The sequence below is a fragment of the Canis aureus genome, chromosome 5, assembly GCF_053574225.1.
Source record: "Canis aureus isolate CA01 chromosome 5, VMU_Caureus_v.1.0, whole genome shotgun sequence".
Taxonomy (NCBI): domain Eukaryota; kingdom Metazoa; phylum Chordata; class Mammalia; order Carnivora; family Canidae; genus Canis; species Canis aureus.
Genome location: NC_135615.1, coordinates 66,268,324 through 66,294,892, shown reverse-complemented (window position 1 = coordinate 66,294,892; position 26,569 = coordinate 66,268,324). Strand labels below are relative to the sequence as shown.

General features: G+C 53.0%; 1 protein-coding gene across 3 annotated transcripts in view; it reads right to left on the bottom strand.

Annotated features, from left to right (window-relative positions):
* Nucleotides 1–26,569, bottom strand: part of ZNF423 (zinc finger protein 423) — a 334,278-nt gene that overhangs the window by 263,412 nt on the left and 44,297 nt on the right. For all 3 annotated transcript variants that reach the window (XM_077898497.1, XM_077898496.1, XM_077898498.1), the window contains exon 2: nt 7,532–7,591. In XM_077898497.1, the coding sequence (XP_077754623.1) occupies nt 7,532–7,591 (60 nt within the window). The remainder of the gene's footprint in view (nt 1–7,531; nt 7,592–26,569) is intronic.

The following is a 26,569-nucleotide window of genomic DNA, read 5'->3' as shown; positions in this document are numbered from 1 at the left end:
GGAGAAACAGAAGAGGCAGGAGCATAAGGCGCAAGCTTGTAGGTGGAGTTTCTAAGGAAGTAGTTGAAATAATAAATATGCACTCTAAGAAAACACAAGTGGGGTGGGGAGATAGCTCCGAGAAGGTTCACAAGTACAGGCTGGGCAGCATGGAGGGGCCTCAACTCCCTGCGCAAAAGGCCCAGTCTTCCAAACATTTCTGTCTGCTTCACTGTCAGAACTTCAGGGTGAAGGGCCGCAGGGGTGGGGTGGAGGGGAGGCTGCTACCTTTGTCAGGAGTGAGGACCCTGACCACTCTCCCTAACCCACTACACACCCAGAGCCACAATGAAAGGGAAAGGACAGGCCTCCAGCACCCTCTCTAAGGCAACCCCCCACCCACCACCAGGATACCAGCCACCCAGATGCTACTCTAATATCCCCCCCGAGCAGGTCCCAGAACCTGCAGCCCTACTGCCAGCCTCCCCTGCAAACTGCACCCATGCCCAACACCCGGGGACAGTCGTGAGCAGGGGGCCCAGCAGCGAGGCAATCTGGGGCTGAGCGTGGAGGAGTCCCCACAGAGAGTCTGGCCCATGGTATTCTCCTGGCCTTTGAGATGGGAACGTGTACAAGGCCTTCAAAACATGCACCTCCTCTCCTTCCAGGCAAAAAACCAGGAAGCCTGGCCCGAGTTAGCCTCTTTCACCTGAGCCAGGAGAGCACTGGGCACACAGCTGAGTCCCTCACCAAGCCTACGGATTCCCACTACAATGAAGAGTCTGGACAACATCCTCACAGGCAGCTCTGCCATTTATTTACAGTTTTGGTGTTACACTCATGCATGAGCTGCCTGGGTTCAAATCCTGACCCTGCCACTTCCTGGTTGTGTAACTTTATTTTTTTTTTAATTTTATTTATTTATTTATGATAGTCACAGAGAGAGAGAGAGAGAGAGGCAGAGACACAGGCAGAGGGAGAAGCAGGCTCCATGCTGGGAGCCCGACGTGGGATTCGATCCCGGGTCTCCAGGATCGCGCCCTGGGCCAAAGGCAGGCGCCAAACCGCTGCGCCACCCAGGGATCCCTGGTTGTGTAACTTTAAAACAAGTCACTAGCATCTCTGTGCCTCGGTTTCTTTTTTTTTTTTTTTTACGATTTTATTTATTTATTCATGAGAGACATAGAGAGAGAGGCAGAGAGAGAAGCAGGGCCCCCATGAGGAGCCCAATGCAGGGCTCAATCGCTCAACCGCTGAGCCACCCAGGCATCCCTGTGCCTCAGATTCTATATGTGAAAAGCACCAAAAAGGAGGGATGGCTCCCAGAAGTTTGTAAATGGGATGGATCTTTCCATTAACCAGGACAATGAGATCTGTCAGGTGACAGGAAGGCCCAAATGTCCTATTACACCAATAGGGTCTAGGGCCATCACAAACAACTAATTATATTGAGTGGTTCTCTGCAATCCCGAGTGTCTGTCACCAGAAATAAATCTGACTAAACTGCCCAAGCATTTACAATGAGTGTATGTCAACAGACTAACTGTTTCCCACCTCAGGGCCACCCCTAGACCCTCCTCCTACTGCATCCCCCAGCCCACGCCAGAGCTGCCATGTTGGAGGGAAGCCCAACCTGTCCTGAACCCGGCCTGGAGAGGTGGGAGGTTCCAATGACGCTACAACCAGAGAGTTTTAAGAAGATGAGTCCCCTCAGCCCCACATCAGGCTTGGGGACCAGAGCAAGGGAGGCAAAGCTCAGTTTAGTTAAGTTGGTTCACTATGAGTTCACATTTAGGGCTCACAATTATCCTGGTGGCTGCCACTTGGAGACCACATTCCAAAGGACTTGAGGGAAGTGAGAAGAAACATTGAAGGAAAGATCAGCTGAAGCCAGCTGGTGGAGGCCTTTCTGTGACCTGGGCAATGTTGTTGCTGTTGTTTTTAAATATGAATTGTCCAGGGACACCTGGGTGGCTCAGTGGTTGAGCGTCTGCCTTCGGCTCAGGGTATGATCTTGGGGTCCTGGGATCAAGTCCCACATGAGGCTCCCCACAGGGGGCCTGCTTCTCCCTCTGCCTGTGTCTGTGCCTCTATGTCTCTCATGAATAAATAAATAAAATCTTTAAAAGTAAATAAATTATATATACATAATATATACATATATAAATATGTGTGTGTGCGTGGATATATATATATCCAAAATGAGATACCCCTTCACATTTAGGAAGGGTAAAATAATTTTTTTTTTTAATTTTTAAAAAGGAAAATAACAACCGTTGGTGAGAATATGGAGAAACTGGAACTCCCACACGTTACTGGTGGGAGCATGAACTGGTGCAGCTGCTGTGGGAAAGTCTGGCAGATCCACAAAAAGTTACACAGAGAGTTACTACATGACCCAGCAATTCTGCTCCTAGGTGTATGCCCTCCCCCCAAAGCTGAAAATGAGTCTTCAAGCAAAAACTGGTGCACAGAAGTTCACAGCAGCATATTCTCAACAGCTGAAAGTGGGAAGCAACCCAAACGCCCATTAACAGATGAACAGATAAGGAAGAATGTGGTCTATCCATCCAGTAGAACATTATTCAGTCATCAGAAAGAATGTAGGGCTGGTACAAGCTACGATTTGGATAAACCTTGAAAATATCAGGCTACATTGCTTCTCGGCCTTTTAGCTAAGATCAAGTGAAAATATCAGGCTACACAAGGGGTGCGTGGGTAGCTCAGTTGGTTGGGCATCCAACTCTTGGCTTCTACTCCGGTCATGATCTTGGGATCCTGGGATCAAGCCCTGCATTGGGCTTCCTGCTCAGTGGGGTGTCCACCTCTCTGCCTCCCCCTCTGCCCCTCCCCTCATTTGTGCTCTCATTCTTTCTCTCTCTAAAATAAATAAAATCGTTAAAGAAAATATTAGGTTACATGAAAGAAGCTGATCAATAAAGACTACATATCCTATGATTCCAATTATAGAGAAAGTAGATTAGTGGTTGCTTAAGGGCTGGGAGTGATGGAAAGATAGGTGATACCTAAGGGGTACAGAGCTTCTTCTTGAGGTCATGAAAATGGTCTCAGTTGACCTCAGTAGTGGTGATACACATCTCTGAATATACTCAAACCACTGAATTGCGCACTTCACACGAATGCACTCTATGCTATAGAAATTGTATCTCAATGAGGCCACCTTAAAAAGATATGAGTTGCTACATTTCTTGAATCTGATGATTTCATACAAAAATCCAGCTTTCTGGTCTCTCTGAAAACCTCAGAGGATCTGGCAGTTCTGATGCAGGTGCCCAGGCACAGTCAGCCGGTGCTGAGGGACTACTGCCCCTGTAGCAAGGCCTGTGTCGCAGTTCACCACAGCCTCTGCCCAGCCTACTGCCTCATCTGTGCCATGGGCCAGCCTCGGGACACGCAGGACCTCTACGGGGCTGTCACTAAAGACTTTCCCATCTCTGAGGCATTCAAACCTACGAACTCCCCTGAAATCACACGTAAAATGTTCCCACTGGATGCTCAAAGGCATCTGTGGCTCAAAACAGGTTCAGAAGGGACGCCTGGGTGGCTCAACTATTGAGCGTCTGCCTTCAGTTCAGGGCATGATCCCAAAGTCCCGGGATCGAGTCCCATATTGGGCTCCCTGCATGGAGCCTGCTTCTCCCCCTGCCTGTGTCTCTGCCTCTCTCTGTGTCTCTCATGAATAAATAAATAAAATCTTAAAAAAAAAAAAAAAAGGTTCAGAATTACACTTAAATTATTCCCTTATAAGGTATTGTACTCCTTGTGCCCCTCTCATGAGTGAGAAAAAATAGGATCCAGAGGGGAATGATTTAAAACCCCACACCTGGGGATCCCTGGGTGGCTCAGTGATTTAGTGCCTGCCTTCAGCCCAGGGCTTGATCCTGGAGACCTGGGATCAAGTCCTGTATTGGGCTCCCTGCATGGAGCCTGCTTCTCCCTCTGCCTGTGTCTCTGCCTCTGTGTGTGTGTGTGTATGTGTGTGTCTCATGAATAAATAAATAAAATCGTAAAAAATAAATAAATAAATAAATAAATAAATAAATAAAACCCCACCCCTACTACATGCCCCATACCGAGGCTCTGAATGCAGTGCTCCGTCCTGGGGCTCCACTATCAGGAGCTGAGAGGCAGGAGTAGGCCGGCACTCCCTCCTCCAGTAAGCCCTGGCCAGGCCGGAGAATACTGCTGTGAGCTGATCTTCCCGGCAGGCCAGGCCAGGCTCTCCATCACTGTCAGGGCCCTGACACGAGGGCATCGACAGAGCAGGCCAGGTTGTTTCTGGGGGTGGTGACCACAGGGTCCCCACGGGCAGGGGAGGCCGGAGGAGGCCAGAGGTGAGCAAAGAGCACACTGTGCATCCTGCTTCTTTATTGGAGCTCTCCATCACGCTCCCACAGCCAGGGCGAAGCAGGCGAGGGGGAAGGGCACCGTGAAAAGCTTGTAGCCCGGCTGCCCGGGCCCCCACGGAAGAGGAGCTGCCCCGTGCCCCACAGCTCTGCACTCCTCCTGGTAAAACGCTCTCAGCCCACCCTGCCCACCTCACCCTGAATTCCTTTGACCCGATGAGCCAAAGAGCCGCTATGGCCTATACCGCCAGAGACCGTCCTGAAGCCCCCAGGATGCCACACCGTCAGGTTCTGCTTCATTGCTCACCTCCAGTGCCAGGCAGTGCAAAGCTTAAACCATAGGTTCTGGCTGCAGGAGGACTTGGGTTCGAGCTCCTTCTCCCCAGCTTGCTGGCCGGGGTCCGTGGATCTGCTACTGTACAGCTCTGAACCTCCTTACCCCATCGGCCAATGAATGCAATTCTCAGCAGCAGTGCCAAGGGCGGCTTGGGGAGGCTCTGCTCCCCCATAATCTTCCCTGGCACCTGCCCCCATTCTCTGATGCAGCCAAGTGACATTTTCTCAGCTTAATGAAAAGCGTTATACTAAAGCGGCTTTAACCAGCCCTCTGGTCCTGTACCCCACCAGATGGCTGCCCCGAAACCAACCTATGGAGAAACTCTGGAGCTGCTGCTGGAAACAGCACCCACCTCATAGGGTTGTCGTGATGGCTCAATGAGCTGCTGCTGGTGAAGTGTTTGCTCCACGCCTGGCACGTGCCAAGTCAATGCTCAAAACATGTGACATCACCCACATCTAGGGCTGCCTCCCAAGCTGACTTTGTCCTGTCACCCAGGATTTGCCTCATCTCACAAGTCCCATGCTCAGGCACTACAAGCTGATTTTCAGAGCCCCAGCCCAACAAAATTGGGAAGGAGAATTTATCACATGCACATGCTGTAAAAAAATCATCAAAAATGGGCCAAAGAAAACAAAACAATCCATCGCTTGGCTGTGGATTATCCAAAGCCCAGGACGCTCTGGCCCCCCCTTCCCCATCTCTGAGCAGACAATCCAAAGCTGACTGGCACCACGGAGTCCCAGAGGACCAGAGGAGACTCACAAAGAGTCATGTACCTCTTCCTACACACGCGTACGGGGCATGCTCAGCTCTTGGCTGGAAAGTGACAAATCCCACAAGCTCCGCTCGGCCCAACTGCCCCAGAGAGGCCCTACGGCTGGCCATTCCGCTATGGCATCAGATAACTGCAGACCAGCAGGGCCCCCACACAGCCCCTTGGCATCGCAGACCGAGGGACAGTTCACAGCCTTAGAGATGCAGCCTGGGCACCTGATGCCCCCCGTGAAGAGCTGTCCACCCACCACAACCAGTGCCACCGCCCTCCTTGCACCCCCCTGCTGCTCCTGTCTGTTCTCGCTGCCCCTGGCACCATGGAGAAAGCAGCAAGGCGGCAGGACCTTAACTGGACACCACGCTGGGCACTTTCCTGGTTCGGGGGTTGGGAGCACAGTGGGGATCCTTTTCAGAGATGTCAGAAACCTGAATGCATGCACCCCCACATGGATTAGGATCCCCGGATAAGACATGGAGCTTTCTGATCTCACTGTGTTTCCACCAACCACAGGGAGTGCATCTCCACTGCACAGTAAGAAACAGGACAGGAGCTATACAGTCGCTTCCTCCAACCTACCCAATATGGACCCCAAGGTCTATCCTTACCCTGAACTCTTTTGAATATTTGAGCACCACCCCTCTCCTTCTGGCTTCAGACAACACCTCTCCCATGGAGGAAGCCCCTGTCACCCCACCCCCTAGGCACCTGTAGATACAACAGTGCCCAAACCTGAGTCAGCCTGGACCCAATGAGGACCCTTCAGACTCTCCAAGCAGCATCCCATTCTTGCTGGAAAGAGCACAGGATAAGAGCACAGGATAAGGCACAGGATAAGTCCAAGAACCTAGGCTCTATCCAGTGCCAGCTCTCCACTCCTTTCTGTGCAAATTTCGGTCATTTGCAAACCATCTTTATGATTTTCGCTTGAACCCAAGCATTATGCACTATCACTTACAACTGTCAACACAATTTTCTCACTTAAATGACTTTAGCATCATCGTAAGTCACAAACAGCTATAAAATCACAAATCCAATGTATAACCATTTGAGTGTTAAATGTTCATATGCCTAACTCACACCACATTTCTGGAACTATCAACCCGGAGCAAAGTTCCCTCTGTGCCTCAGATTCCCCAGCTAGAAGACAAGGAGGTTGGACTAAATGGTTCCCTCAGAGTCTCCTCAGGCCCAAGATTCCTCGAGATCAACCTGGCTCCAGTTCCCCCAGGAATCCAGAATGAGCTGGTCAGGATCCTGGAACATGGATGAGGCAGGAGAGGCTGCACCTGCTGGATGGGGAGCCAAGACCATTGCCAAGAGAGGTGCTGGCTGGATTTCCGAGCAAACAGGAGAGTCATACTCTCCACTCAGGGGCTCCCAAAGACCCCAAAACCAGTTCTACTCCCAAGCTCCATAGGCAGCTCCAAATTACAGGACTTTACAGTTAGAAAAACTTTATCCATTCACTTCTTTTTATAGCTGGGGAAACTGAGTCGTGGAGGAGTTTCTGCAAGGACAGAAAAGAGCTGAAAACCCAAGTCCCCTGACTGCCAAGTCACCCACCTCACCCAATGGGGGCCACACACTCCGCAAGTCTGAACTTCCCCTATTTACCTCCCCCTAGAGGCATGGGCTCGGGTTGCCGGCCTCGGAGTACAAAGTAGCCCCTTCTGGGAGGGGAAGTCTGGGGACTGTGATTTCAATTGGAATTTAAACATCCTATTAAAGAGGTTTTATGCAATTAGACTGGAATGAATGTACAGTGAGGCCCACGGCAGGGAGCTTCAAAGTGCGTGTAGTGGGGGTATCGTGGCCCATCTGAATGCGCCCACAAGAAGGAAACGTGGTCCCCCAGGAGAATAGGGCATATTAGTCTCCGTATGTAATAGATTTTATTGACCATATGGAACTGATATAAAAATCATGTTGCACGGGGTAGTCTGGCCTGGAGACAGGAATGTGACATGAAAAATATGATTTCCATAACCAGCTGGGTGGTTCCTAAGTTCCTGAGCCCACCCCCCCAGGACCCCCAGCAACTCCCTCAGCAGCCTCTCATCGGGCATTTACCTGATGCCGTCACGGAGGAATCCCAGGCCAGCGAGAAGTCCGAGGCCTCCCCCTCTTCAACTGAAAGAGAGAACAGAGATGGGTCTGTGAGTTTTGAAGCTTGTAAAAACAAGCCATCAGGGTGGGGAACAGGACACGGAAGAAGGATCATTTGTGGGGGTCCTTATAATGCCCACGACCAGGAGCAACAGGGTAAAGCCTACAAAGAGGCCTTTATTGGTTTGACCGAGATGTTAAATAATCAGAATAAAACCTGAGCAGCGACTAAGTGCTAGATCAGTATGCTTTCCCCACCGCTGTGTCTGTAGTAGACATCACGAATCAATCACAGCACTGCCTAGAGCCAGATGCACCATCAGGATCTTTCTACACCATGCTACAGCCGATCACTAGCTATCATCAGAGATTCTGCTTGAAACGAAGCCATTTACCACTCGCAGGAAGAGAGCAGAGACTCAGACCCTCTCCCTGATCCTACAGACATTATCCTCCACCAAGAGCCCCTTTAAGCCACCACTGAATTGTGAGAGCTTGTTTGTGAAACAGATAAGATCACTCTCAGGGGTTGGAGAGGCATGGATGGCATGCTGTTGCACACACTGAGAGACCTGGCCCACAGACAGACCTCAGCATATGCTAAGGTCCTGTGGTCAGTAGTCATGGGGTGGTAACATTAGAAAGTAAATCACCTCTCCACTCCCCTGCTGAACTCACAAAACGAGGCTGGGTATGGATGGGGCGCCTCCACCACCCTGTACCCCAGCATGTGAAACCAGGCTGGTGGAGAAAGAGGCCAAGTGCTATGAGAACACAGAAGAAACTCTATTCGGCATAATAAAGCTCTTGTCCTGGAATTAATCCCAGTCTGGGGCATGTAATAATATTAGAGCTGGGTTATGGACTCTGTAAAATGGAACTTTGTTTAAGCCAAAAATGTGCATACACAGTATTTTTCAGATTTAACGGTCTCTGAAGTTCCACACATGTGCACACTGAAGCTACCAGGTCCCGCCCAGTTCCCTGCATGCCGTCATTGTCCTGCGTGGGCACACAGTGTGAGCCAGGCATCGTGCTTCCCAGGCTGCATATACTCCTCATCCTCAGACTCCCAGAGAGGCCAGTGACGTCCCTGAGGTCTTACACAGCTACAGGGAGTACATACAAAGTTTGGGCTAAAACCCACAAGTGTGTCTGGAAGGCAGACCGGTGCATACTGAAACCACTGTCTACAGGGACACAGAGGATGCTGTCGGGATTCTAGCAACCCGGGACTGACAAGCAGCACCCCCAACCCGCCCCACGGAAGGCAGGTACACAGTGCGCTGGGCGGCCGAGCAAGGAGCAAGCAGGGCAGGCGACAGTCATACACTAGATTCGAATCCTGATTCTGCCTCTAGCTCTACGATCAGGAGCAAATTACTGAACCTCTAGGCTCCAGTTTTGCCATCTCAAAATTAGATAATAAAGGTGCCTAAGCCATACGATGGCAAGGAGGATTGCGTGGGGCAATGGAGTCATCTGGCGCAGGGGCTCAAGCAGGTCTGGGGGGTTCAGGAGCCGGGGCTGGAAGAGCGCTGGGAATCCACAGGGCCGGCTCTGCATGGCCCTCCCCTTCATCACATACCTGTCCCGGGTCCCGCTCCCCAGCCAGAGGCTCGCAGACGGCGCCCAAGGGGGGGACGTCCCCCGACAAGGAGCGACAGGCCAAAGTCTTTCCCAAGTTTGTGTCCTGAGAGCAGAAACTCAGAATCCAGACAATAAAAGGCAGAGGCCACCTGGGGCAGGGCCGAAGCGCTCCTTTTACTCAGCGAGTAGGTTTTCAAACATGCAGCTTTGTAAATATGAATCAAGACCTCGCACCAGACAAAACTGCTATTACCCACTAAGCTGACTCCAAGCAGACAGTCCCCAAAACACATGTGGATGGGGCCTCCAGCGATCCGAAGCCAGCCGTGCGGGAGAGGAGCTGCTGCGGACAGCACCCACTGCCACCCCTGAAAATCCCTTCCCGTCACATTCCACTGTTTACTTACTTTAAGTTATAGGTATTTTGCTTCCATTAAGGAGCCATTCCTAGTTTGTAAGGTCACCATGCGGCAATTCTATGGGTCACCTTCAGCAAGATCGGCCTGGGTCCCTACGGGTACCATGTCAATCACGGGTACCATGACATGAATGCACAACCTCAATCCTCCCTCTGTCCATAGTTTACTCCTGATATCAGCACAAGCAGTCCCACTCTGGGCCCACCCCATGTGGTTTGGTTGAGAAGCGACCTTCCAGATCACTGCACTGGGGGGTGGCCCCCAAATGCCAAATCCTTCCCTCCCCAAGATCTGGCCTTGGCCATCATGGGAAGGCCATGAAGACATCTCCCATTCTGGAGTTCTTGGGGGGATTCCAGACTCTCTTGCCCAGTACGAGAAGCCTGCAGAGGTGGGAAGAGGAGGGCGAGCTGATGCCGGCATTCACCCCACTAATGTCCTATCTCCACATTTTGTTCATCGAAGGTCTCAACACACCATCCTCTATACATTCCTAATGAGAAAAGGCCATGCTCGATGCCACCCCTGCTGCCACCACCACGAGGCTCTGCGCTCCCTGACACCAAGAATGTACAGAGCCTCTCCTTTCCTCCGGCCGGAGCCTCACTCTTCTGTCCAGACTGGTCTCTTCGATAGCTAGATACCTGGCAGGGGCAGCAGGCACGGGGGAAGGAAGGCCTTCCCGACAGCCCAAGCCAGGCACCAGCCGGAGGACCCTGAGTCCACACTGGCCGCAGGCACTCCCTGGGCACCTGAGCCATCCCCAGGTATGATAGACACCAAGGGACAAGCATCTCAGAGAAAACTCTATCAGCACAGTGGCTGGTACGGATAACACCCAAAGGGGCTGCCCAGCCAGCCAGGGGAGTTAGGTGCTTTCTGGAGATTTCCCCAGACTCTTCCTCTAACTTTTTCTTTCATTTTTTTTTTAATCTAACTTTTTCATGTAAAGGTGTTTGGCCCCACTGAGGCAATCTCAAGGGGACCACAGGGACGTCAGCTCCTATGGATGAGGGCAATTTGTGAGTGCGAGTGGTGCACAAGGCTGGCATGCACACAGAGGGAAGGAGTGTGGGCACAAGTGTGTAAGCGTGGGGAGAGGACACGGGGAGTAGGAACACACAGGGTTGGGGCGCAGCAGCAAGGATGTACACACATGGGGGGTGTGGGGCCTGCATTCACACTGGAGAGAGCACAGAGTGTATTAACCACGGTTTTTAGGGTGTGTTAAGTAGGATTCTGAAGCTCTATCAGGGCTGCAGACAGATCAGCACTCTGTGTTCTCTCTCTGCTCTGGGATCACAGGTGGTGGCCATCTGATCGCCCTATGGGAGTATACAGCTCATGAGCCTCAACAGACCCTGTCTCCCCAGCTCAGCAGGGCCTGTAAGTGACGACAACTGCCCTACTCTGGAAGTGCCTGTAGCTTAACCCTGTGCACCAGGATGGCCTTGCCATCAGTGACATGCCAGCCAGACCCCAAAGACTGCTGGGCCTCTGGACTTTGGAAATCCAGAAGCATGGGGCAAGTGGCGCTAGATGGGCTCCTGCGTAAGCCACCTCCCCAGGGCCGCTTGCTCCAGGGAGGCCGGTGGGTCAGACAGGACCTGTGTTGGCAGACAAGGTGCAGGTCAGAGGCAGGAAAGCTCAGGCACAGGTGTGACAGCAGACGGTGTCTGGAGGTGAATGAGAGAGATGAACAGAAGCAAGCACTGCCCGAGGGCCAGAGGAAGCCCCCAGGGAGGCCAGCAGGGCCCAGGAAGCCCCTTCCCTCCTCCAAAATCCACACACCAGTGCAGGCGCTCAGTGAAGGATGTGAGAAGGCCCTGCCCCTGGATGTAAGCCTCCAGACATGGGTACAGACAGGTATTTTTCTGGGAAAAGCATCCATGGTTTTCAATGAAAAGATCTAAGAACACCTCGACCACCCCCTGCCTGCCAAAGAAAGGTTTAAGAACCACTAATTTTTTTTTAAGATTTTATTTATTTATTTGACAGAGAGAGAGCAAGAAAGCACATGGAGGGGGAACAGCAGAGGGAGTGGCAGAGGGAGCAGGGGAAGCAGACTCCTCGCTGAGCAGGGAGCCTGATGTGGGGCTTGATTCCGGAACCCAGAGGTCATGACCTGAGCCAAAAACAGACACTTAACAGACTGAGCCACCCACGTACCCCAAGAACCACGAAATCAATGGCTTTTATTTTGAGAGGATTCTCAGCTGGCCCCACCTCTGGCTGGTGTTCCCAAAATCTTAGGGGACCTCCCTGCACTGTCCTTGGCCCCAGTGATCATCCCACTCTAAGGGAAAGGCTGGCGCACACTGGCCTAACAGAGGCTGCCTAGAGGCATCCCTGTCCCAGTGGAGGTGGTGAACCAAGCAAGGGGCACATGGCTGCCTCTCCTGGGCCCATCTTTAAAGAAACCCTCTCACGGGCAGCCCTGGTGGCTCAGTGGTTTAGTGCCGCCTTCAGCCCAGGGCGTGATCCTGGAGACCCGGGATCGAGTCCCACATCGGGCTCCCTGCATGGAGCCTGCTCCTCCCTCTGCCTGTGTCTCTGCCTCTCTCTCTCTCTCTTTGTGTCTCTCATGAATAAATAAATAAAATCTTCAAAAAAAAAAAAAAAAAAAGAAAGAAAGAAACCCTCTCACTTATACCAAGCCAGGGCCAAGGAAGGTAAAGGAGATACCTAGAGCCCAGATTCTCATTGACAAGCATGGAAGGGAGTGTCACTATTCCTGACTAAACAATCTCAAGGAGTTGAAAAAGTATAAAGCAAGGAGGGCTGTTGAGTATAGCTGTACGGGTTATGCACTGCACAAGGGGCCCAGCAGAGGTAGTGAGAGAGAGTTGAAATTTAGCCCACAGCATGGGGTGGTGCAGGGCTATGAATGCCTAGAGCGAGATGTACCCATTCTTTTGCACAAAGGGCATAGCCAGGCTTTTTTCTCAACTTACACAGACATGCTGTAAAATGCAGCCCATGACCATCTCTAGCATCAGACCTCAGGACAAAATGACCAGGGTCAAGTGCAAAAAAAAAAAAAAAAAACAAGCACTATGCTGTCCGGAGTCCTCTCAGGAGCCATGAGCTCCAGGCAGTGGGTTGAGTCTGGGGGTGGGGGGTAGTGACGGCATGGGAAATAGCAAAGGCTCTCTGCAGCTAAAGCTAAAACTACCCAAGACCCCCCATGGCAGTCCCCTGGGCACCAAGCTCAGACCCTCAGAGAAGCTGAGATCCCATAACAAGGTCACATCACAGACCCGTTTATTTCACTCTCATGATTCCCTGACCACCAGCCAGAATGGGAATAAACTAACAATTGAAGCGGCTCTGTTAGGACCCCCTGCCCTTTCCCCCAGTGAGCGCAGCCCGAGAGCAAGGGCAAGGCCTCTGTGCCCCATCTCATCGGTTGGTCTGCACCTCACCCCTGGGAGGGTAGATCTAGGATTTAAAGAAATCTATTTTTTTGGACCACATGGCTCCTCCCCAGAAGCCTTCTTCCACCTGGTCTCTTGCTTAAAACAAACGGCAGAATGTTCCAGTGTAGGAGGCAAAGCTGTTTCACAGACCCATCAAGAGAGTGTGGGTGGGTCTCCAAGTGGGCAGCCTTCAAACCAATGTTTACAGCAATCTTAGCAATGCTTGACTTTCCCCCTTCAACACTGGCTTTGGAACAAGCACCTATGAAAAGATGCAACTTGCCTGAGAATTATTCATCGATTGTTCCCCCGGCCTATCCTGGGCAGAGGGGGGTCAGAAGCCTGGACCTCACTCTGCCATTGCCTTCCTTCTCTTTCTCTGCCTCACTTAGCTAGCAAACAGTGGGAACAGAAGGACACCCCGCAATAGTCCAAAAACTCAGGAAAAGAAGTTGGTCCATCCTTACAGGGAAGGTTAACCTTCCAGAAGTCACCCAAAAGAGTTTGTCTGGTGGGACAGACCAACTAGATGAGGGTACCCGGAGACAAGCTGTAAGACAAAGGAGTTCCGGGGTGCCTGGGTGGCTCAGTTGGTTAAGTGTCTACTTTTAGCTCAGGTCATGATCCCGGGGTCCTGGGATCAGGGCCCACACTGGGCTCCCTGCTCAGCGGGGAGCCTGCTTCTCCCTCTCCTTCTGCCTGCCGCTCTCCCTGCTTGTGATCGCTGGCTTTCCCTCTCTCTCTGTTAAATAAGTAAATAAAATCATTTTTTAAAAAATGGAGGCGTTCAAGTAGCAGGTCCTCAAATAGGGCTCCGTGGGACTAGCCTCCAGCTCTGCCACATTCAGGCCAATAGATCTGGGGGCAAAATGCTTAATCCACTCTGACTTTCAGTTTGCTCCTCTGTGAAATGGGCATACTAACCAGCAGCATACTAACCAGCTCCCTGACAGGAGTGACCAGAGGACTGAATGAGCCGGTATGCCTAACACACACAGCCCAAGGTAAACACGCAATCCATGCCAGCATTCCCTCCCCCAGATTCCCAGGTGACCGTGAAGATCTCACTGTACTTGTGAAGACAGGAGGGCTCAAAAGGTGAGATCAGTTTTCCCATTAGATTCACCCACCCCACCCCCAGGAAGGGCCCAGTCGCAGCCCTGTGTCCTTAGGCATCACTGCCTCCTAGCCCCAGCCACGGTGCATGTGGAACCATCTGGTGGCCACAGCCAAGAGCTCAGGTTGGCTCATCTCCCCTCCCTTCCGAACTGTCCCATCATCACCCCACAACCACACACCCCAAAAGTGGAGGACCGGGAGACATCTGTGGATGGAACAGGAGCGCCAATCCCAGCACTCTTCCCTAAAAAATGAAAATGATGACAATGATGTGAAAAATAGGGTGACGGATGTGACATACTTCAAGTGTGCTGTTAAGTGTGAGAGCAGTGGTTTCTCACTAGACCAGAGATGGAATACATGTGGCAAAGCTGGCCCAGCTCCCTGATCCCACACCCATGGCAGACATTGCTAATCGATCAGGGCTCTCTTCCTCACCAGGCATGGATGCAACTTTAAAATCCTCAAAGAAGTGGATGAAAATCTATTGGCCTTCTCCATCCTGGTCCATACAGCTTCCCCTTCCTCAAGGATCTATGCATGGCACACACATACTGAGCACATTTGCACACACACCTTCCACTACCCTTGGGTATGTGTCCACCTAGAACAGATCTGGGTCACAGCAAGGACTGCCCTCCCCTGGAGAAAGCCAACCTTCACTGAGCCAGGGTGACACCAGGCACCATGCCACACATCCCACCTTCTGGTTCTCGCTTCATCCTCCAGCCTCCCTCTGAGAAAGTCTTCAAAATCCCCACTTTTTTGATGAGGCAATGGGGCCCTGAGGAGCTAGAGCATCTGTCCAGAAGCCAGCTCGTGGACTCACAAGGCCAATGGGGACGTTTCCAAGTGTGGCTTTAGCTCAGAGCTGTGAACATCCAGCTTCTTACCCCTCACCCTGCCTGCTCCATCCCAGGCACGGGGCAGGAAAAGAAGAGGAAATCGAATATCTCGGAGACACCCAACATGTCTACTTTCGTGGATAATGGAATCAGGAATGGAGAAGCAAAGACAGTATCGCAAAGGCCAGGCATCCAAGTGAATTAAAACAGCTCTTTTCTTATCTACTGAAGGAGTACTTCGAAGCTCTGTCGGAGGGGGAGCAAGGCCCAGGGAGTCAGCAGCCCCCGGGGACTGGTGAGGGGCCACAGCCTGCCCTTCTGTGCCTGTCCCAAGTGGGTGCACCAGAGGGCTTTTACGGATGCTCCCTCAGCTGCTCCCTCAAAGTTAAGCCTTTACTTACCCACTTCACAGAAGGGGAAATAAAGTCCCAAAGACAAGAAATAGCTCATCTAATGGGCAGTGGAGATGACAAAAGCTAGGGTGTCTGCCCAACTCAGCCGGGCACCCTAGCTTCCAGGCCCTCGAGTCCACATATACAAAGCTCCCCATGTGAGGTGCCCCAGGGCTTTCACCAGGCGCCAAGTTCTGTAGCTTCTCTGACTGTAGACTCCAGACCACCAATGGCCATGTCACCTGGCAGGCTTGTTAGAAATGCAGACTCCCGTGGCACCTGGGTGGCTCAGTCGGTTGAGCTTCTGACTCCTGGTTTCAATTCAGGTCGCAATCTCACGGTCATGAGATCAGGCTCCATGCTCAGCACAGAGTCTGATTGAGCTTGTCTCCTCTTGAGCTCCCTCTACCCCTCTCCCTGCGCGTGCGCGCTCTCTCTCTCTCATAGATAGATAGATAGATAGATAGATAGATAGATAGATAGATAAACTTTCAAAAAAAAAAGAAATGCAGGCTCTTAAAAGCAGAATCTCAGGGCGGGGCGGGGTGGTCAGCAGCTGATTCTCATGCATGCTAGAGCTTGAGAACCATACAATCCTGCGAGTACTTTTGTGAACCCCATTTTACAGAAGAGAAAACTAAGACCAAGCAACTTGCCCACGGTCGCAGAGCTGGGCCAGCATGAAGCTGACTGAGATTCTTAGCCCCTTTGTATCACTTCAACAACCAGAAGCTCTAGCTCCAGACTGAGTGGGGTCAACCAACAAAAGGAAGACTCTGATCCTCTCCGCAGTAATTCAAATTTATGGAGGATTCCTTACGTTCCTTCCTGTGCCAGCACCAGGGGAATCTAGGAAAAGAATTCAGACTTTGGGCTCACCCGATGCACACAGAGTCCTTGGGGCATCAAGGGGACACCATGTGGGACAGTGGTGTATTGGCCAATGTTTAACAGGTGGTTTGGGGAGAATGGACACTGGCCTGTAGTATTTCTTTCTGTAGTGTAAATACTCCCACCAATGGGCCAACCTCAAGGTCCTGAACAGGGCACTGCTGAACATGGATTTGGGAAAAGACATGCTCGGTTAGCATAGGACATGGATCAAGGGACCCACCATGGGAGGTACAGGAGGGGTAGGGAAGGAAGGGCAGCGGCCGGAGGATGGAGCCAGCCCTGGAAGCCACGGGAGCCCACGGCTCATGCCACTGCTCCTCCCCGGCTCACCCCACCGCCTTCACCCTGCCCGGACTCTGCCTCTTAGGGGCCCATGCATGTCAGAAATCCAGAACTCACTGAGTTGCCTTTTTCTTACTGCTTCCTAGATTAAGCATCTTATTCTTTTTTTTTTAAAGATTTTTTTTATTTATTTATTCACAAGAGACACAGAGAGAGAGAGAGGCAGAGACACAGGCAGAGGGAGAAGCAGGCTCCATGCACCGGGAGCCTGACGTGGGACTCGATCCCGGATCTCCAGGATCACGCCCTGGGCCAAAGGCGGGCACTAAACCGCTGAGCCACCCAGGGATCCCCAAGCATCTTTTTCTTTTTATAAAAGTCTCTGACATAAGCAATCCATGTGCAACGCACAAAACTAGCAAATACATGTGAGTTAAAATTGAGAAAGGAAAAGTACAGCTTTCTGGGTATTAAATACATTGTTATAGCCTTCCAGAAAGCTGTAACAACATGTATCACTGAACACCACAACGGTTCCGGAACCGCTTTTCTAACTCAGCCAGTTACCACGATCAACAGCTTTTCCCATAGAAAAGGGGCACAGCCCCTGTCAGCACTGCCGGCGGCCCCGTCCTAGGAGGCTCCGGGGCGAGGCGACCCGGGGCCCGGGCGCTGGGCACCCAGGCTCCTCCCAGCTGTTGTCCACTGTAAGAGAAGCCGTTGCAGAGCACCTCCACACCCTGCACCCAGGGCCACGAGCCGGGTCAGTGATTTTTCTCAGAATGAGTTCCCCGAAGCAGGATTGTTGGGACAATGACTTTGCGGATTTTTAAGACACACATCCGATGCATATTTGGTCTTTTTCCTCCTTTACGAAGCACTGAGCACCTCAAGTGACCTAGGACTCTGAGCCCGGTACTGGGAGAAAGAGGAGAAAGGCACTTTGACTTTGATCTTCGACCCACAGACTGTGGACTCTCCGGTGATGTGTTGTCGAGGCAGGACCCCGGGGCGGGGGGGGTCCCTACAAGCTGAACAACTAAGTTAGGGTATGATGGAGGATGGGGAATGAATCCCAATCTCAGAGTGAGGCAGAAACAGGTAGGACCTGTAAAAGAGAGGTGGGAGCTGGGGAAGGTGAGCGGCAGGCCCCAGCCCGGAGCTGAGGCCCACAGTCGGGGCCCCAGAGAAGGTTCAGGGCTGGGGGACCAGCCAAGAGCCAGGGTGAGCGGCCACTTTAAATGGGGGATAACATCCTGACTTCCTTTTACACGAACACGCAAATCCCATTTCAGGAAGAAGGATAAAAATCATAAACAAAAAATCTTAGAAGTCTTTGGGTCCCTTTTTTAACGTAAATAAAACGTTTCCTGCTCCTAGATGAAGTTCAGGAAAATTCAATCAAATTGCATTTGCCTGAGCAAGGAAATAGAAATGAGGTGGGGGTAGGGGATCTGAGGCTGCCCCACCCGGCCCAGCCTGGCCCTCCTCTGGGTTCTGACTATGGGGACAACCTGGACACGGGCCCAGGGCTCCAGGCTTCTCGCCCAAACCCTCAGGTCAGCCTGACCACCGGCTGCAGAGCCACCCTTCTCCCCTGGTCAGGAACACCACCCAGAGCTCAGGCTCCCCTCCTCCGGAAATCTCTCCCTGAACAGCCTGGCCCTGCACTTAGATTAGCCCCCGTCTGGTGCAAGCAAAGCAAATGCCCTACAATCAACTCCTGTCCGCCATGGTGTGCTGTGGCCTGGATGAGTTAGGGGGATGAGCTAGGGAACCCGTCTGCACATCACCATCCTGCAAGGCAGCTCTGGTAATAAATGAGAAGCTATCACAATGTATCTGCTCCAGAGCCCCAAACCCAGGAGCCAGGCAAAGGGAAACCAAGACATGTTGTCCTCACTTGTACTCTCAACCAGCCCTTTAGGGAGACCCTCAACATCTCCTCTCCCCCGCCCTCCACTTGACATAAGATGACACACAGTGACACCAGAGACAGCACTCCCACTCTTCATGAAACATGTAATCCTCCCAATGGCTCTGTGAAGGGGCTGGATGATGGCACCCATCTTACAGTTGGGGAAACCAAGGCCTAAATGAATTTTTTTGAGTGAGCTAAATTATGTAAGCGATGGGAGGTCAGGCTCAGATTTGAAGCCAGGTCTACATGGCTCCCAGAGCCCACGCACCTACCACCCAGCCCCACCTGCCCCTCTCAGCCTGTGCTAAACAAACAGCACTTGATAGACTGAGCTTCCCAGCTTCTGAACTGACTCGGGAAAACCTCAGCTGAGGGGGGACGCTTGGGGGTAAATGACTCCTCTTTTTGGAAGCCTCCAGAGCTGGGTCTGTGTGGTCAGTGTTGGATGTGCCAGTCTGGGTAGATCACAAACTCTCCCTCGCCCTGGGACACTACCCAGTTTCAATCCCTCATCTATAAAGCAGGAGTAGGGACACTTGTTTGGCTCAGGCTGAAGAACACATGACTTTTGACCTCAGGGTTGTAAGTTCAAGTCCCACGTTGGGTCTAAAAATAATAAATAGGGACTCCTGGGTGGCTCAGGAGGTTGAGCGTCTGCCTTTGGCTAGGAGGTGATCCCTGGGTCCCGGGATCAAGTTCCGCATTGGGCTCCCTGCAAGGAGCCTGCTTCTCTCCCTGCCTGTGTCTCTGCCTCTCTGTTTCTAATGAATAAATAAATAAAATCTTTAAAATATAAATAAAATAAAATAATAAATAAAAATAATAAATAAAACAAAAATAATAAAGTGGAAATAATAAAGTCCCCATTTGTTTTGAAGGCAAAGTGCAGTAACATACATAAAGAACTTAGCCCAGAGCGCCTGGGTGGCTCAGTCGATGGAGCATCTGCCTTCAGCTCAGGTCATGATCCCGGGGTCCTAGGATAGAGCCCCGCTTTGAGTTCCCTGCTCAGTGGGAAGCCTGTTTCTCCCCCTCCCTCTGCCACTCCCCCCACTTGTTTTCTCTGGCTCTCTCTATCTCTCTGTCAAATAAATAAAATCTTAAGGAAAAAAAAAAAAAAGAGCTTAGCCCAGTGCCTGGCACACAGTGAGCAACACTAAATAGGATTATTGTGTCTGCACTCCCAATAAATCTGTTCAGGGTTTGGGGGTTTCCTGCAAATTCCCTTTCGGTGCAACTGCCTGCCTGGGCCTTAACACTTGGAGGGCCTCAGGCCTCCCAGGCTGTCCTCCTGTTTAATCCCCTCTCCCTGGGGTTAATCTCCTCGTTCATATATATATTTCATTTCATACAGTCACCCCTGCACGATCTCGTTAACCAGCAACATGCAGCATATAAATGTGGATTTACAACAGGGCCTGGCTCCCACTTCCTGGTTCGGTGGCAACACTGGGTCCTCAGCCACTAGCTGTCCAACCCTGATGGAAGGTGACGAAGCCAAGAACACACACTGCTGTGCACGGAGGGGCCGTAACCATGTCCCATGCCAAGGGGTGGACGGAAGCGGCCCACTGTGTGCGAGGAACCTGAACATGGGAGCTGGAACCAGGGGGTCAGGGAACACAGCCCCTCGCTCAGGAGGGAAAGGGACAGCACCCACCCAGACCTGTCCACTGCTCAAGATGCAAAGGAAGGAGCAGATGAGACCAGAATCCCACTCTCTTGCCTTTTTTCCAATTTTGTTTGAAGAAAAGCACCGTAGAGTAGAAACTATTATTTTTTACAACCCCTTAACAACTTATCCTCTGTGCTAACATACTGTAAATAAATGTCACTACTTTGTTATACATGTGGTTTATCTTAAACACAAGCAAAGAGGAAACTGAGTCTCTTATTAGAAACGGATGTGCACGTACGTGTGCATGTGTGTGTGTGTAAGTGTTTTCATCTGGTTTGGGACATGCAGACCAGCTCTCCGTCTGCTTCTTCATATCAAAAGCCCCAAGCCTTCCACAGGAACAAATGTAATGGCCATTTCCAAACATTTGGTAATTCCACATAGATGTCCCAGGGGTAGGGGCAATCATAATAAATACTTTACAGTCTCAGGAGTCAATACTTTTCATAGGTCTGATTTGGGAGGGGGACATTTCATTGGCACCACGTGTCCCCCAGCTCGGTCCCATCGCCCACCCATGGTGGTGAGAATGCACCTGGGGGCCTTCAAGGGGCCTAGTGTCTCCCCCTGGCAGCTGGCCCCACCAGGGCAGGACTGACACCACCTGCCCCACCTGACGTTCCTGAGACGATGCCCAACAAGGCGGGTGTGGTGGGAGTCTTCCTGGCCATGAGCCCTGAGCAGTCCGGTCCCCAGGGCTGGCAGGGCTCACCCCACCCCCTCCCTCCAGTCCTCCCAGGAGTTTGTCCAGGAGCACACATATCTGTAACTTGAGTTACAGAATGCTTCTCTTTCTTTCTTTTTTTTTTCTTTTTTTCTTTTTTTTTTTTTTAATGAGATACACACAGGGAGATAAGCTGAGACACAGGCAGAGGGAGAAGCAGGCTCCCTGCAGGGAGCCTGATGCGGAACTCGATCCCAGGACCCCAGGATCACGCCCTGAGTCGAAGGCTCAACCAACCACTGAGCCACCCAGGCATCCCAAGAATGCTTTTCTTTACCTCAGCTCCCCTCCTACCTCCTTGGCTTACATGCCTTCGCGTCGCGCCTCCGAAGGACACTCCATGTGAAATCACACACCTAGTGTGCTACTCACAATTTTCCTAACAGATATTAGAAGAAGCATGGCAAGTAACATTTGCCTAATAGACAGTAGAATAAACCTGTAAGTATGGGGGAGGGGACTCTCGTTCGCCTATGGGCCATCTGAACCACGGCAGGATCTGGGAATGTGGAATGTCACACTTGGGGGAATGCAGGCACACCCTGATAACTAGGCAATGGGGAGCCAGCGACCGCACCCCCTCCTCACTTCCGCCCGGCCCAAAGTTCCCATCCAGCATCCTATATGGAACTCCGGGAAGAAGTCCAGCCCACTTCAGTTCAGTGAGGGCTGAACGTCAGGTGACAAGGGCAGCACTGGGCAGAGGTTGGCAGGGGACATGCCAACTACAGACTCTCCCCCCACGTGTGGCTCATCAGCCCACCAAGGCCTCAAGCGGGGGGATGGAAAATTCTGGGGAGTACGCAGGTCATCTTCCCGCACCAGAGCCAGGCTCTCGGGCCTCAGCGGTGTGGGCCCACTTCACAGGCTGCACTTCCATGGAGAGCACCAGGACGGGCCCAGGCAAAGCAGCTTCAGAAAGCCTAAGGGGAGCCCTACTGAAGCCAAAGCCCCAGAGGGGCCTGGTGGATGGCAAGGGATGCAACCCAAGACAGGCCGCCTGCAGCCCCCCAGGCCCCAAGAATAGCACACAGCCCTAGAAGGAGGAGGCATGGCCCTGGGTGGGGGTACACCCAGCTCTTCTTACCATCAATCACATCTGTCTCACCCCTCAGCCCTGAGAGGCCCAGTGCTTGCCAGATGTGGGCCGCCCGTGGGGACAGAGTTCATTTTTCCTCGAGTCCTGTGATAATACTTGGCTGTGTTTATTTAACTTTCTGCTTTGGATGGGCCAGGAAAATCAGTTTGGCTCCCTTCGATCAAAACAGAGCAGCCCACACATCATGCAAGGACACCCACACAGAAGACGCTCCCCCTACACCATCCGAAAAAACACATCTGGCCCACTGCTGGCAGGGGCCGGCCTCGGGGCCCAGGGGAGACTGCTCGGTGCAGTCGGGGGTAGGCCAGGACTCCCACCCAGGCTCCCCACCACCCCAGGGTGGCATCTCGGTCCCTCACCAGGCCCAGGACCTCTGGGAGGGTGCAGGTGGCACAGGTGCAGCTCAGGGGTCTAGGAACCAAAGTTCACTTGAGGAAGGTGAGAGAATGATGAAAGGACAGAAGGACAGTCCACGGAAAGGGTCTATGGACTCCGACTCCGAGTCCTGGGCTCCAAGGCCCAGGAGGTCCGTCCAGCACCTGCAAAAGCAGACGTGCTGCCTTCTTCCTGCAAGGCCCACACTCTAGCTCCCAGGGGAGAAGGTGGGTTTACAAAGCCAGGAAACACCCCACACACTCCCTGTTCTTCTGTTCTGATTTGTAGTGCCCTTGTTTAGCGCCATGGTACTTGTTGCATGCTTCTATGGCTGGCGACAAGGACACCGGGGCTCCGGGGCTGGCCCACAGGCCACCCCCTTCCCACCCTCACCCCCTTCCCTCAGGAGAGGACACCCAATGCCCAAGCCCCGCCCAGGCCCTACTCCCTGCAAACAGTCCTCCTTGCCCTTCTTTGACCCCTGGGAGATGCACACAGAAGCTCCATCCACCCTTTCGAAACAAACATTGGAAGAGACCCACAGATGCCCAGGGTGGTTGGGGGGGCAGGGGGATTCAGGGGACTAGGAGACTAATCCAGAAGCAGAGGCATATCCCATCCCCCCTTGCTCAGAAGCTCCTCACCCCACGCAGCCAGCCACAGAGGGGTTGCCTAGAGGTCCTGCCCCGCCAGGTCCAGCTCTCTGCCTGGCATGTCGCCGACGCACGCTTCTTCCGCACGAGCTTCCGCACGGATGCTCATCAGTGCATTTGGTCCACAAGACCTCCCAGGCAGGAGACTCCAACAGCTAAGAGCACAAAGTTTGTCATCAGACAGACCCGGGCTCGAGGCCTGGCTCCGACGTTAACCAGCTGTGTTACACCAGGCATGCGGTGTCTCTGTGCCTCAATTTCCTCATACCGCATTCAGCACGCTCTCACACCCTGAAGGAGTCACATTTGCCAACCGGGTCAGGGTGCTGGGTCAGGATGGGCAACACGCGTGTCCTGTGTCACAGAGAGGGCTGAGGCCCAAGGATTGAGGTGTCTACTGCATCCTGCATGGGAAGCCAGCCCATCCCAGACTCCAGTCCCATCAGATCCTACCTCATTGTTACTGATCCCTGCCGATCACACACCCTGGTCTGGGGGTGAGCAGGGCACAAGCGGGGCCCCTAGAAGCCTATGCAGCCAGCACTTCCTTACTAGAACAGTTTGCAACAGTCGGACACCTCTGCAGACTGAGGACCCAGAGGCCCCTGGGTACCACTGAGCCGGGGAAATCCTTCTAGCGCACAGCCTGGCCCTGCTACAGAGAGGGATATGCCACAGCCACTCACCCTGGCCGGCTAGGCACCAACCAGACCCAAGGGCCAGGCCAACAGAGGAGCATGCAGCCCCTCTTCCAGCCATTCCAGCCCAGGTTGTCCCCCACAGGGGCCAAGGACAGGACTCCAGCTCACCTCCAAGCCGGAGGCTTGAGTGCCTGATAGGAGGTGCCCAGTCCCCACCTGGGCCTGCCACCCACCAACAGAGCCCCCCAGCCCTGCAGCCTTCCTCATTAACAAATATTCTCTGGAAACCAGATGCCCTTGAGAGACATCTGCACCAGGCACAACCCCCAGGGCAGGCATGCCGCCGCCCCCCAAGCTCCTAAGAAGTGGGCAGGGTAGTGGGAAGAGGCCAGGCACAGAGCCCAGCAGGCCCAGACATACGAATACTGCACGTCTGGCTCAGCAGACACATCTGTAAAATGGGAGAAAGAGAGGTGCGTGTTCAACATCACGCAGTTATAATCACTGGATAAGGTCTGTATGGGCTTAAAGCACCCACAAGCACATATAAAGGCCACAACACATAACAGCATATCATCAGGGTGACCTCAGGTGCCAGGCACCAGGCTGAGCATTTGGGGAGCATTAGCTACTTTAATCCCCACAGCACCTGTATGCCATCCGACACCAGGAATCCAAGGCTGGAGAACAGGAAATGACTCGCCCAAGGTGACACAGCCCTAGCTTGGGAAAGCCAGAGTAATGCGGCTCTGCCTCCAGAGATAGCCAACCGCTGCCGTTGCAATTACCAGCGCTCTTACTGCGGGGCTCGTCACCCTCAGAATAGCCTCCAGAGTCTCCATCTGTGTCCAGGCCCTGGACCCCCAAGGACCCCGCCCCAGCTCAGGCACCTGAACTCCCGCGTCCCAGGCAAACATTTTCCTGTCTCAGTGCCTTTGCTACAGGTGCTCCCATCACCTAAAATGCCCCCCTCCGTATCAGGGGCCCCACCTGACCTCTGCCGTCCAAAAGCCCCATCCATCCCTGGGGAAAGAGAGCCCTCCCTCCCCTCTGGTTCCCATAATCCTCTTTCAGTGTGAGGCGAGGCTGGGGCTCCAAGGCAAGGCTACCCCAGGCAGGGAGCCCCATCCTGCCCTCCCCACCTTGTCTCTCCTCCCTCCCAGCCAAGGCCTCGCCCCAGGAGGCAACACTGCCAGCTGGTTAAAGCCAATTCATCCCCAGCCCTTTGCTTTTCTTACTTTTTTTTTAATCCCCCAGGGAAAAAAAATTCAAATACAGGCAGGCACACCGAGAAAAATCAAACTGACCCATCACACCCCACTTGGAAACACTGTAGGTGTTTTAAGGAGTTCGGCCTTAAGGAACACTTTCCATGCATTTCCTTTTGTAACAGAACAGGGGGCCTCCCCCGCGTGTCCTCATGCCCCCAACTCCAGGTGTGCACGGCAGCGCTGGGAAGTCCAGCTGCGAGAGGCTCAGAGCCACCAGGGAGGTGGCCGAGAAGGTGCACCAGGATAATGGGGGGATCTTGAAACCACATCTTGGGAGGCAAAGCGAAGGAACAGACGCCGCTGAGCCCAGAGGGGCAGGTGCAGGGCTGACTTCAGGCATCTGAAGGGCTGTCATGGGGAAGAGGGACCGAGCTTGCTCTGTGGCCCCGAGGGGTCAAGCGGAGACCAGCGCGTGGAAGTCCCTACAGGGAGACTGCAGGAAGGAACAGACAGGATTCTAACAGCAGAGGCTACCGGGGAAGGTGCACTCAGGAGGTAGTGAGGCTGCCGGCGTGGGAGGGGGTCAAGCAGAGCTAGAGAGACCCTCGGGGAAATTCAAGGCTCAGCGAGGAGGGGAGGCTGGAATTGACCTTGACAGGCTCCTCTGGTCCAGGATCTCAAACACGCACAGGGGCACCAGAGATGAAGAGGGGAAGAGGGGGAGACAGTCTCCACCCCTGGCTCAACCGAGCTGCTGCCCGGGAGCACGCTCAGCAGGGTCAGATCTTCTAGATTTCCCCGGAAGGCCAGAGATCTGAATGTTTATATGAAACACTGCAATTTTTAAACTTTTTTAAACAATTTTTAAATTTCAGGCCAGATATAGTCTGCGTCCTGCCTGCTGGAGACCCCCCGTCAAACAAGGAGCTCACAGGGCCCGTGAGGCAACCAAAAAACAAGGGGAGCCCCTTCAGGGCCTGGAAGAGCAGCCATTCCCGCAGGAACAGAATGGGTTAAGTGATGATTTGGCTCTCTGCTCCACTCCAAGGCTGCAAGGCTGCAGCTGGCCTCCTAGGCCCCGGGAGGCTCTGTCAGCTGCCCAGGCCCCCGCCCAACCTGCCCGCCCCAGCCACCCAGCCTGGAACCCTGGATCTGGGAACAGGACAGCTGCCCTGGGGCTGGCCGGCCACAGCCAGCCAGGGAGAGATTCCGTTCTCCATGCCCCGCTGAGAGCCATTTGCTCATTTGGGACGGATGCCACAGGGGCAGAGAAGCAGGCTGCTGTCCCTGCTCTCGTCCGCCACTTCCCCTGCAGCTCCAGGCCTGGACAAGGAGGAGACCTCCGGCAGCATGACCGTCGAAACCATGACAAGTACAACTGTTCCCTGAGCACCTACACCAAGGACCCGGCTGGGTGTTCAACACACGGTGGGCTCGTGTGATCCTCATAGTGACCCTGTGGGGCAGTTTCTAACCATCCTCTCGCTTCCCTAGTGAGGAAACCGATGCTCAGAAAGGTTAAGACACTCACCCACGGTCACACAGCCAACAAGAGGCAGAGCTGGGATTCAAAGGCAGGTCTGTCTGGCTCTAAACCCCACACACAGCAAACCACTGGGTCAGAGGGTCCCAGCTGCCAGGCACCCATGTACCCCCCTCCACCTGGTTATGTCCCATGGAATCTAGGTACCTCGTGCCTCACTACGGAGGAGAGACAGAGGCGGCAGGGCCAATGTT